This window comes from Chanodichthys erythropterus, chromosome 3 (assembly GCF_024489055.1).
Source record: "Chanodichthys erythropterus isolate Z2021 chromosome 3, ASM2448905v1, whole genome shotgun sequence".
Lineage (NCBI taxonomy): Eukaryota > Metazoa > Chordata > Actinopteri > Cypriniformes > Xenocyprididae > Chanodichthys > Chanodichthys erythropterus.
Window position 1 is genome coordinate 50,455,185 of NC_090223.1, and position 10,598 is coordinate 50,465,782.

A 10,598-nucleotide genomic window follows, 5' to 3' on the forward strand; every position below is an offset into this window, starting at 1 on the left:
TTTTGGTGTAAAATGTCTTTGAAGCAAGCTTTTTTACGCTTTCGCTGCTAATCGACGTTCCCGTTGTATTGTCAGATGTCCTCCTGGGAAACTCTGTTTATGATAATGCGCTCATATGGTGCGTTCAAGTTATGACAGAGAGATCGTCACCACAAAGTCGTAAATACGAGTGGGAAGCTCGGGATTTCTCTAAGCCCCAAATTTACGAGTTGGGGGCGTGTCAGTGAAAAACGTGGCGGAATACAACAACACTTAGGCTACGTTTACATGACAACGATGTACTAAAAATGGAAATACTTTTCCTTTGCATTATTCACGTACAGACGACACCATTGTCAAAACTATCCCAGTTCACATGGATCCCCGAGAATGACTAAAAACGCTGTATTATTCATGCCAGGCCAGTAGATGGCGATGTCACTTTGTAAAGAAACTACGTGCCTATACATTGAACATGTAATAATCATGATGTCACCGTTTTCACAAATTTGCGTTTTTATAGTTTACAATTTTATAGTTTGCAACTTTGAAACCCGTTTTCAAAAGTTTGTGTTTCCAGGCCCCCAAAACGCAGTTGTCATGTAAATAAATGGCCAAAACGCATAAAAAGTTTTGCGTTTTAGGTTATAAATGGTTGTGTAAACTTCCCCTTAGGTTATAGGTATTTAGCAGTGACATTGTTAGGCTTTTTATTTACAACAAAATAAGCTAATTCCCTGCACAAAATACAACAGCGTTGTTATAATATATGTAATGACAAGGTTTACAATGGCAGTGTTTATAAATTAATTAAAAACATTAAAAAGCAAAACACACCTGATGCACATTCTTCGTTTTCTAGAAGTAGAGTTAATCCTTGCTGTATTTTTGTTTAGTTAATCAAGAGGAGGTACAACCCCATCTTATTCCGATGAAAGTGACTTGAACACACCTGACGTCATAAATACGATTTCCCAACTGGTAAATACGTACTTCCCAGGCAGGAGGACTTGAACGCACCAATAGTCAGGGATGTCCTGCAGGACGCACTTGGCACAAGGCTGGGCGAGGGAAGGCCCGGAGATTTGCTGAGGTCCACTGGAAGGGATTTGCAGAGGATAGTTTTCGCATGCCCAATTAGAGTCCATGGCAGCTTCCCGAATGCTCAGAATAGCTCATCGAACACTCAAACAAAGCGCCGGCCAAGCTCAGTCTTCCAAAACCCATTAAACGCTTTGCAATGGTCACGATTTCATGAGAGCAACTGGCAACGTTCGTGTAATAATGTTCTACTAACCACAATGGTGATAAAATCGTTGACATTTCTAATTAGACCTTTAGACAATTTAGAACATTACACCATGTCTACACCGTGACCCGACAAACACAAAAAGAATTCATTATAATAAGTGGTGCTGTCTAGACTGAATTCAGCGCGACGAATCACGACAAATTCCTGAGAGTAAAATGATTCCGTTCTATTTATGACGTAATAGACTCGCGCTACTTCTGACATGAAGAACGAATGGATTTGCAACGGTCGCGTTGTGATTTGGCGGGACAAAGCGACCGTTGCAAATCCATTCGTTCTTCCTGTCAGAAGTGGCGCGAACGCTTGAAGTAGGCCTTCGTCAGAAATAGAACGGGGTAGACACGGTGTTAGCCTTCATTTCTAGTGTAAAACTAAATTCATTAAAGTACTTACTTGTAAAACAGTTCAGCTTTCGACGGTGTAGTAGAACAAGTAGAACAGTTTCAGACCTGTGAAAGCCATCAGACAGGACGAGCTCTGCTGCTCTCTGCTGTTTGAACGCTGTAGGCAATGCAAATGTCAGGTGCAAATGAACAGTAACTATACTGTGTACATACACTAAAAAGAACAGGCAAGTATGTTCCTTTTTAATCAATTTAATGGAGGAAAAGATGTAGCCATAAATAAATCAAAGATTACTAGAGAAAAGAAAATACCATTTCAGTTTTTGTGTTAGGCTACTTGCCATTTCTTTGTAAGTAATTGTGAAATGTAGGCCTACAAACAATTTCTGAGTGAAAATTATACACAAAATTTAGATTTTCAGTATAGCAACTATAGCTGTAGTAAATTTATCAAACGCAGAAAAATTAAATCAATGAAACATAATGGTCTAGTAAATCTTAGAGTTAAACAACACTAAAATGTTAAATTTTATTTTTGATCTATTTCCATACAGAAGAAAACCAGGACAAATTCAGACAACATGTTTAATGTGGCAAAATCCAACCAACACAGCATATGCAAACAAAAATAACAGCAAAATCTTGTGCAAAATGATCTATTGCCATTATAACTAAATGAACAAATGAAGCATTTTACATGAAACTAATAACCAGTGCTACAAGCAAAATCAACCAGAGAGTCCATACCCTGACCACAAACAGAAATGTCCCTCTGACACACGTTCCCGCAAGCTTCCCTTCATATAGTCTTTCCAAATGCCATGAGCGAGTGTCCATAGGAATATATCCATGCACTATCAGCAGCGTGTATTATTAGCATGCAAGTATATGATGGACTTTTTTCAAACGCACCTTTTAAGCATCTTCATTTTTGAGGATAAATATAGTACAGAGTGTCTGCTGGGCGCATGTCAAGCCTCCAGTGGGTGTCTATTACATTATGATTCATATTTGGAGTGGCTGAAAGTATATAAGGGGAGATCAGGGGCCCGGAGATCACTGCAGTTCACAGCTCGAGTCTTCTGAAACTACCTTCAGCACCAAAAGACAAAAGAGGTGAGTTTGCACGGGCAACCCAGTCTATCTACGGAGAAAAAAAAAACGGGACTGGTACTTCCAGATATGTTTCGGAGCAGAAATGGATCCTAAAATTAAAGTTTTGCATCCTAAATTTTCTCATCATCTCAATCGGCTGTGGAATTTTTTTGCCTGGTGGCTTATTTTAAGAGGACCTCATGGACCCTTTGGGATTTTTACGTCCTTGTAACTCAAATCCACATGAGAAACGTTTCCCTTTTCGGTGGTTTTATGGGATTTGCATGGGTTGGAATGATGGCATAAAGTGTTATTAGATGAAATATTATATGTTGAGCTTTTAAGTAAACTGTGAAATGTCTATATTCAGGAGAAAAACTGGACTAAATACACCTGAGCTGTGTGATGACAAACATTTCTTGTTTTAACGTTCTGTTTCATATATCATTCAGCTAAAGATGGCATTCGCCGGAGTCCTGAGCGACGCTGACATCGCTGCAGCACTGGAGGCATGCAAGGGTAAGATGGCGTGAGCAGCCAGATCTTTAACACGGCGTCTTCCATTAAAGCATGTGTTCATCACTTTCCCATATTTCCCACACAGCTGCTGACTCCTTCAACCACAAGGATTTCTTCGCCAAGGTCGGTCTGAGTGCCAAGTCTGGCGATGATGTCAAGAAGGCTTTCGCAATCATCGATCAGGACAAGAGTGGCTTCATTGAGGAGGATGAACTCAAGTAAGAGCAACTTTGAGCTTGCTTATGGACTGATAGAGCTACCTCCATCATAAATGTACTCATAAACTGAATTGTGCGCCGGCAGACTGTTCCTGCAGAACTTCAAGGCTGACGCCAGGGCACTGACTGATGCCGAGACCAAGACTTTCCTGAAGGCTGGAGATTCTGATGGTGACGGCAAGATCGGAGTTGATGGTCAGTCGTCATCAAGATTAAACTTGCTTCAAACTTTCCACATGGTCTTGGGATGTCTTGAGTACATTCCCAGTGCTCCTCAATGTGCTTTAAAGTGCTATCAAAATGCATATTATAGAAGGTTAAAACAAACAGATTTGATTGAAAACCATGATTGAATGTTTTTTCTTTCTTTCTGACAGAGTTTGCTGCCTTGGTTAAGGCATAAATTGCTTCTGACCAACAACACCTCTTGCTCTGAAGGAACAACTTTGCCCAAGACCTCCCATTTTCATCCTACTATAAATAATTTTTATACTCATTATGCTTATGAGAAGTTTCCTCCCATCCAGCACACTGTCAAAAGGATGACTGTGAATGTAGCGGTTGTGTCTCCTGTCTTAAATATGAACTTTGCTTACTGTAAAATCTGATGCACTTTTACGGGAACGGACGATACGAAAAGAATAAATATTCTTTTTCAATATAGCCTAGACTTCTTTTCATTTTTTTGGATGCAAATCTACTTTTCACTCTAGCTGTATGGAGAAAGTTTATAATAAATCACATTTGCATGAAATAAAACTTTAAACTTTTTATCAATTAAATGAAAATACATATATTTGGTAGGCTTATTTATAGGATCGCTGCCATGAACACTATGATTTATTATTATTATTATTATCAGTGGCTTGGTGGTTATATTTACTGTTTGTTTTGGTGGATCACACTCATTTATTCAGTTTTATTGCAGACTTATACTTATTAAGAAACTATTACAAAGGTTATAATTGCTCACAAACAGGTCAATGTTTACCTGTTCAAATACATAAATACATTTCTACCACGAGAGTGTTTTAGTTAAATCGTCCACTAGATGGCGTTACTTTACAATGAGTGAACGGGTAGGAAAAGCATCTAAATTATTCGTTACACAAACACCTTGGAAAGCTTTGAAATAACCGCACACATAGGCCTACCACACACAGTGAATTGCTTATTGTTTAAACATTATATTGCACACATTTTTAACTTACTTTTTAAGAATGTAAAAGTGGCTAGTACATATACATATTTATATTCATTGACTGTCAGAAAACAAATGTGCAAAAATCGTACCTTGCCAAGTCCTCGGTAGATTCCCGCGGAATTGGACTCCTTTCATGCTGTTGCAGCGGGTTAAAGGTTTGACATATTGCATACATTTTATTTGACTGAAATGCTTGTATTGAAATATTTTATATTCTACCAATGATAAAACTGTTGTAGATGTTAAGTTTTGTGAAGGAGGGCCACTGAGCTTTATGTTCACTACGATAGGCCTAGTGGTTTTCAGTTTGCACAACAGTGACTTTAAACGATTTATTTTAGGTATGAATATTGCTTATTTTGAGTTTTAATATTTGGGATTTGGGATACTTTTGGGCTATTTTTGACTGGCCATTGGGCTAGTTTTGTTACAGACCTGTCAACCTAGTAGTAGGCCTACATAGATACATTAACTGTACTACTAAGTTACCAATATGTACCCTTAAAAGGCTGCTGTTGTAGCTACCCCTAAAAAGGTACGTTTTTTCTTTCTTTTTTTTTTCTGAGAGTGTATATAGAGGCTAAAAAGTGGCACGATATGCTAGTTAGCCTCTGACACAATAAAATGTAGCTGAGTGTTGCCAAAACAGACACCTTAGTAGAGGTCATGTAGTGTAGCTTAGAGCCTGCAAAGAATATAAGCAAACGTAAATGAATAAATGATTGCTCAGTAACTGTATAGGATATGAGGTATCATCATGGCCCGTGACATCAGTGTTTCAGGGTAAGTAGCACCTCTGTATCCGGTGTCCTTGTCAGCTCGAGGCTCTTGGGTTTCTCCGTGCAGCATCACGCTGGGTTATCCCATGCATGGACTGTCCCAAAGCATTTCACAGCAAACACCTCGTCCTAATGCATTTAAATGGGCCATGTGCACCCTGCAACTCAATAGCATGAACTAACAGTCTTTTGTGATGCACTCAAACATGACGGTTAATGTAAATGCTTATAGCGGTTGACACTAGCAGATGTGCTGAGGGCAAATGCACTTATTTTCTATACTAATGATAGAAGTTATTTTTTGTTCTATAAAAACAAGTTAAAATTGATGTTAAATGACAGATGGCAACTGCTACAGTTTTTTTTTTTTTTTTTGTTGTTGTTGTAAAGAAATTCATCCTTTTTTAGCTATGGATGCATTAAATTGGTCAAAAATAACAGTAAAGACATAATAAAACTATTAAGAAATCATTAGAAAGGTTATATTTAATAACAAACAAATGTTTACCTGTCCAAATAAATAAATACAGACAAAATCTTTGGTGTTGGTAAGATTTTGATGTTTTTGACAAAAGTGCTCACCAAAGCTGTATTTATTTGATCAAAAATACAGTAAAATAATATTATATTGTGTATAATTAAAAATAACTGTTTTCTATTTTAATATAATTTAGAATTTAATTTATTCCTCTGATGCAAAGCTGAATTTTCAGCATCATTACTCCAGTCTCCAGTGTCACATGTAATCATTTTAATATGATGATTTGATTCTCAAGAAACATTTATTATTATTATTATAAATGTTGAATGTCTTTCAGGATTCTTTTATGAATAGAAAGTTTATAAATAGAAATCTTTTAAATGTCTTTTGTAACTGTCATTTTTGATCAATTTCATGCATCCTTACTGAATAAAAGTATTAATATCTTTCATAAGAAAAAAGAAAAAAATCTTACTGACCCCAAACTTTTGAATGAAAGTGTACTTCTGGGAAGCTGATATGTCCTACAATGTGACGTACTTTAAAACAGTTTTTACTAATTTTGCTAATTACAGTATTATGGATGCAGTATTATGGAGATACATGGGCTATTTCTATTTATAAACCTTGATTAAAAAAGTTAATGCACATTATTTAAATGCACAAGTTGTCATTGAAACAGTCATGCAGTGACACGTAAACCACTACCATTTTATTGACATTTTTTTTGTTTATGAGCATTAAAAGCATGCGATAACTAAAGAAAAAATCAAGAACAAAAATGGCCACTATATCTGTTACACACGTATGAAGGATGCCTCGTCTGTAACTCCATCACCCCGATGGAAACAATACCTCAATTTAATTGTAACATGGGGTTCGGTAACAAAAAGTTAAGCAGTGTCTTTTTTTTCTTTTCTTTTCCTGCACTTGAAACCATAAAGTCCTGACATATTGCACCCTCTTACATAATATATGCGTCTAGCAGGTGCATTTTAAACATTGATTACAGCGTTCTGCTGGGCACTAGTCAAAAGGTGACCTTGTATCCCTGAATCAGCAGAGGAAAAATGACAGCTCGCTGTTTGCCTGCCTATAGAGGGTGAAATGAGAAGGATAAACTCTCATGACACTCTCTATAACAACAGAGTAAAAAATGTGTGTGTGTCCACAGCTATACCTATGAATTAGTTTTGCATCTGGTGAGATTATGAGCTCCCATCTGTTCATAAAGCAAAGAGAGACAATATGGAGCAGATTACAGTTTTGACGACAAGTCAAAAATAAAAAATCCAGTTCAGATTATGGGATTTATAAAGTCATAGAAATCCGGAAGCGATTTAAAAAAAAAAAGGTTTTCAAACACCCCCAAAATTTGTCCACCTCCCAACAGCAATGCAATATAAAAATGCTTATATAATATTATAATTAGGAATTCAGAATGACCTCATGTAAAGCAGTGGGAAAAGAGGGAGGGACAGACTGACCAACCTGAAAGGAGGATCGGATGTGCATGAGAGGGGTGAATGAGTGTGAGAGCTTTTGGGATGCGTGTATTATGATATAGGATGGGAGGGATGTGATGAGCAGGTAGACAGCAAAGCATTTATTACTTAATTTGCCTTTTACAAGGACGTCACAGATGTCTGAGGGTTGGCCCATACACACACACACAAGTCAAACAGATATAAATAGTACAGGTTAATTAGTTAGGTAAGTAATTTGAGCCGGGGCCTGGCAGTTAGAATTTGATCCACTGAGTGGTAACTCAAGAATTAGCCATTGTCACTGCATTCAGACCTATATAAATCGCACCTGGACAGACTCACAGTCACCACTCAGCCTTACTTCTGTTGACTCACCTGCCAGGAGAACTTCACCGAGGTAAGAGTCTGAACTTCCCCACCGAATCTCTTTTTGTGTTTAGCAGCATATTGTGCTCTGCTTTAGCTGAATATTCTATTCAACCTGCATGCAGGTGCCAGGTTTATTTCATGACGGTTACATTAAAATGGAATCCATATCATGCAGTTTTTAATGCAAATGTATGTGTTTTGGAGTTTTTATGAAGGACATTAAATGCATGCATGTACATTTTATTATGAAAATCACATTAAAACTGCAACTGTAGGGTTCTTGTGAAGTGCATGCACGTACAAGTTTATGTTTTGAAAACTGCATTGAAAATGCATGCATATGGAACTTTTATTTGATAAAAATTGCATTAGAATATATTTGATAAGACAAAAGAATATGTAAAATGTCAAACTTGTGTCATCCTATGTATTTATTTAGTTGGAAAGCATAGCTCAACAACATTTCTGGCTGATAATCTTTTTCATTTTAATCTAGGCAAGATTTATTTGAATCTAGTCTTGGCTGATTTGTGTATTCAAATGTATTGTAAATTGTCAGGTTGCTATAGAGAGATATTGCAGCTGCTTGTGAAAATGAGTTAATTATTTAAAACTTTTCTTCTTCAGGACCATGTCACTGTCATCTATTCTTTCCGCTGATGCCATCGACAGTGCGCTCAAGGACTGTCAAGGTAGGATACACCATCTCTCCTGTATCCGCATGTTTGTGCCTCATCAGCATATTAGGAATTGGGCATAGTAATATTTTTGAATCATCTTTTCTGCTGTAAACATCTGAGTCTAATTCAGCTGCTCCTTAAATGCCAGTGTCAAATTTCATGTGTTTTAATCGGGTATTCCGTTGTCCTTTTCCAGCTCCCGACTCATTCAACCCCAAAAAGTTCTTCCAGCTGTGTGGTCTGACAAAGAAAAGCCCTCAGGATGTGAAGAATGTCTTTAACATCTTGGACAATGATGCCAGTGGATTCATCGAGGAGGATGAACTCAAGTACATAAGTTTTGCATGCATTTAAAGCCACATGGAAAAGTAGATTCTTTCAAAATAGACAACATAAACTTTCAGGATCTTTAACTTAATAACTGCATGTGCAGAATCAACAGATTTGAGCCTTTGATGGGCTTTCCGAGCACATGAATTATTAAGTATTCATAAACAGACAGGGATTACCTAGCCTGACAACTGTCTGTTTCTATGCGCTCAGCTACAGCCTTTTAATTAAGTAAGACACTTTATCCTTCTGCTTTTTTGCATCCTGTTTCTGGCTACCAATATTTTGAGTATTTCCTTCCCAGACAGGAGGATTGTCTGATGTGGGACATGACTTGACTCTTTCTGATGTGGTTTGTCCAGGTTTTTCTTGCAGCGGTTCTCAGCTGGTGCTCGTGTACTTACTGATAAAGAGACAAAGGCTTTCCTATCAGCAGCTGATGATGACAGCGATGGCAAGATTGGAGCAGATGGTAATTATGGCTTTACATTATATTTCCATCATTTATAATTAACAGAATAAAAGCATGTTTGTTTCCATTTGATTTCTATTCACCTGTCAATGATTTATATAGCTGCCACCTACCATCTATGTAAAGCTAGTAGCAATTCTAATATCCAAATCATGCTTAGTGGGATGTATATCTAGTTCAGTCATGAAACTCTAGATGGCACAGTCTGATCGGTCCTTTACATGCAATCTGCAAGGAATCACATCATTACCAATGGAGCAAGCCGATTGGCCTCTGCTGATCCTGCAGCCAATGAGATTGCTTGCTCAACATTCAAGTAGTTTGCTATAAGCTAGTCCTGCAGGCAGTGCTCTAACAGAGTTCGTCTGAAACCCTCCACCTCCCCAGCTCCAACTGCCTAGATCTGCTACAGAATTTGTCTATTTATGCAGCAGCAGCATATCTTACATGCTCATAGCAGCATGTCTGTGTATCTGTCAGCAGTAGCAAGTCCATACATGCTCTGCAGAAGCAATAATCAACAGCAGCAGCAGCAGAACTAGTCCGCCAAGACCAAATACATTAACACTGCCATAATCAATAACATGCAAAAACCATTCTGAGAGTTGTCATGATTGAAATATATAATATATATCATCATATAATATTTATCAACATCATCATATTTATAAGGGAGCTACTGTTAATTGTTTCTTTGAGCATCTGCAGGTTTACAGCCCACATGAATGAACTCTGTCTCTGATCTCTTGCAGAATTCCAGGCGTTGGTTCTGTCCTGAATGATCAGTACACATCTCACCCCTCTCTTGTACTCAGATTTCATTTCAGTTCAGCAGTCTCGCCACTCTATACACAGGACTCTTTCCTCCTGGGGTCCCCCTGGTCAATAGAGTCCACACACGCAGACGCATACTGTACACACTCCAGAGGTTTTATTTGATTTTTGAATATGTAGAGGGGCGCACATGGGCATTGACCAAATGTAAAACTACCTGAAAACTATTTAAGTGAATAAATAAATGGATTAAAATATTTCAAATGTTGTCTGTGTTATTTTCTTTACTGTTATTAAATACTGGACCTGAAATAACACCTATCCGAATGAGACAATGAGGTTTGATAAATGTCTATAGAAAATAAAGCTTTAAGATGACTTTGTGTAGATACACCTGATAAAATGTAGCTACTGGAAATCACTTTGGACAAAGTTGTCAGTTTAATGACTTATGGTAAATGTTCACCAGAAATGAAACATAAATGTGCCATAAAATAATATGTAAAACTCCTCATGCACAAAGAATCACTCACATTTCTGATTGCAAGATACAAA

The 10,598-nt window shown here is 37.5% G+C and overlaps 2 protein-coding genes across 2 annotated transcripts; both read left to right on the top strand.

The window, feature by feature from the left end:
- The first annotated feature begins 2,659 nt into the window (after positions 1–2,659).
- On the top strand, positions 2,660–4,130 carry pvalb4 (parvalbumin 4). Its single transcript, XM_067376978.1, has 5 exons — positions 2,660–2,751; positions 3,183–3,249; positions 3,335–3,467; positions 3,553–3,662; positions 3,845–4,130. Exons 2-5 carry the CDS (start codon positions 3,189–3,191, stop codon positions 3,868–3,870), a joined length of 330 nt encoding a protein of 109 aa, XP_067233079.1. The 5' UTR covers positions 2,660–2,751; positions 3,183–3,188; the 3' UTR covers positions 3,871–4,130.
- A 4,288-nt stretch (positions 4,131–8,418) lies between these two features.
- Positions 8,419–10,056, top strand: pvalb8 (parvalbumin 8). The gene is made up of 4 exons (XM_067376991.1): positions 8,419–8,479; positions 8,664–8,796; positions 9,160–9,269; positions 10,022–10,056. Exons 1-4 carry the CDS (start codon positions 8,419–8,421, stop codon positions 10,045–10,047), a joined length of 330 nt encoding a protein of 109 aa, XP_067233092.1. The 3' UTR covers positions 10,048–10,056.
- Positions 10,057–10,598: the final 542 nt, after the last annotated feature.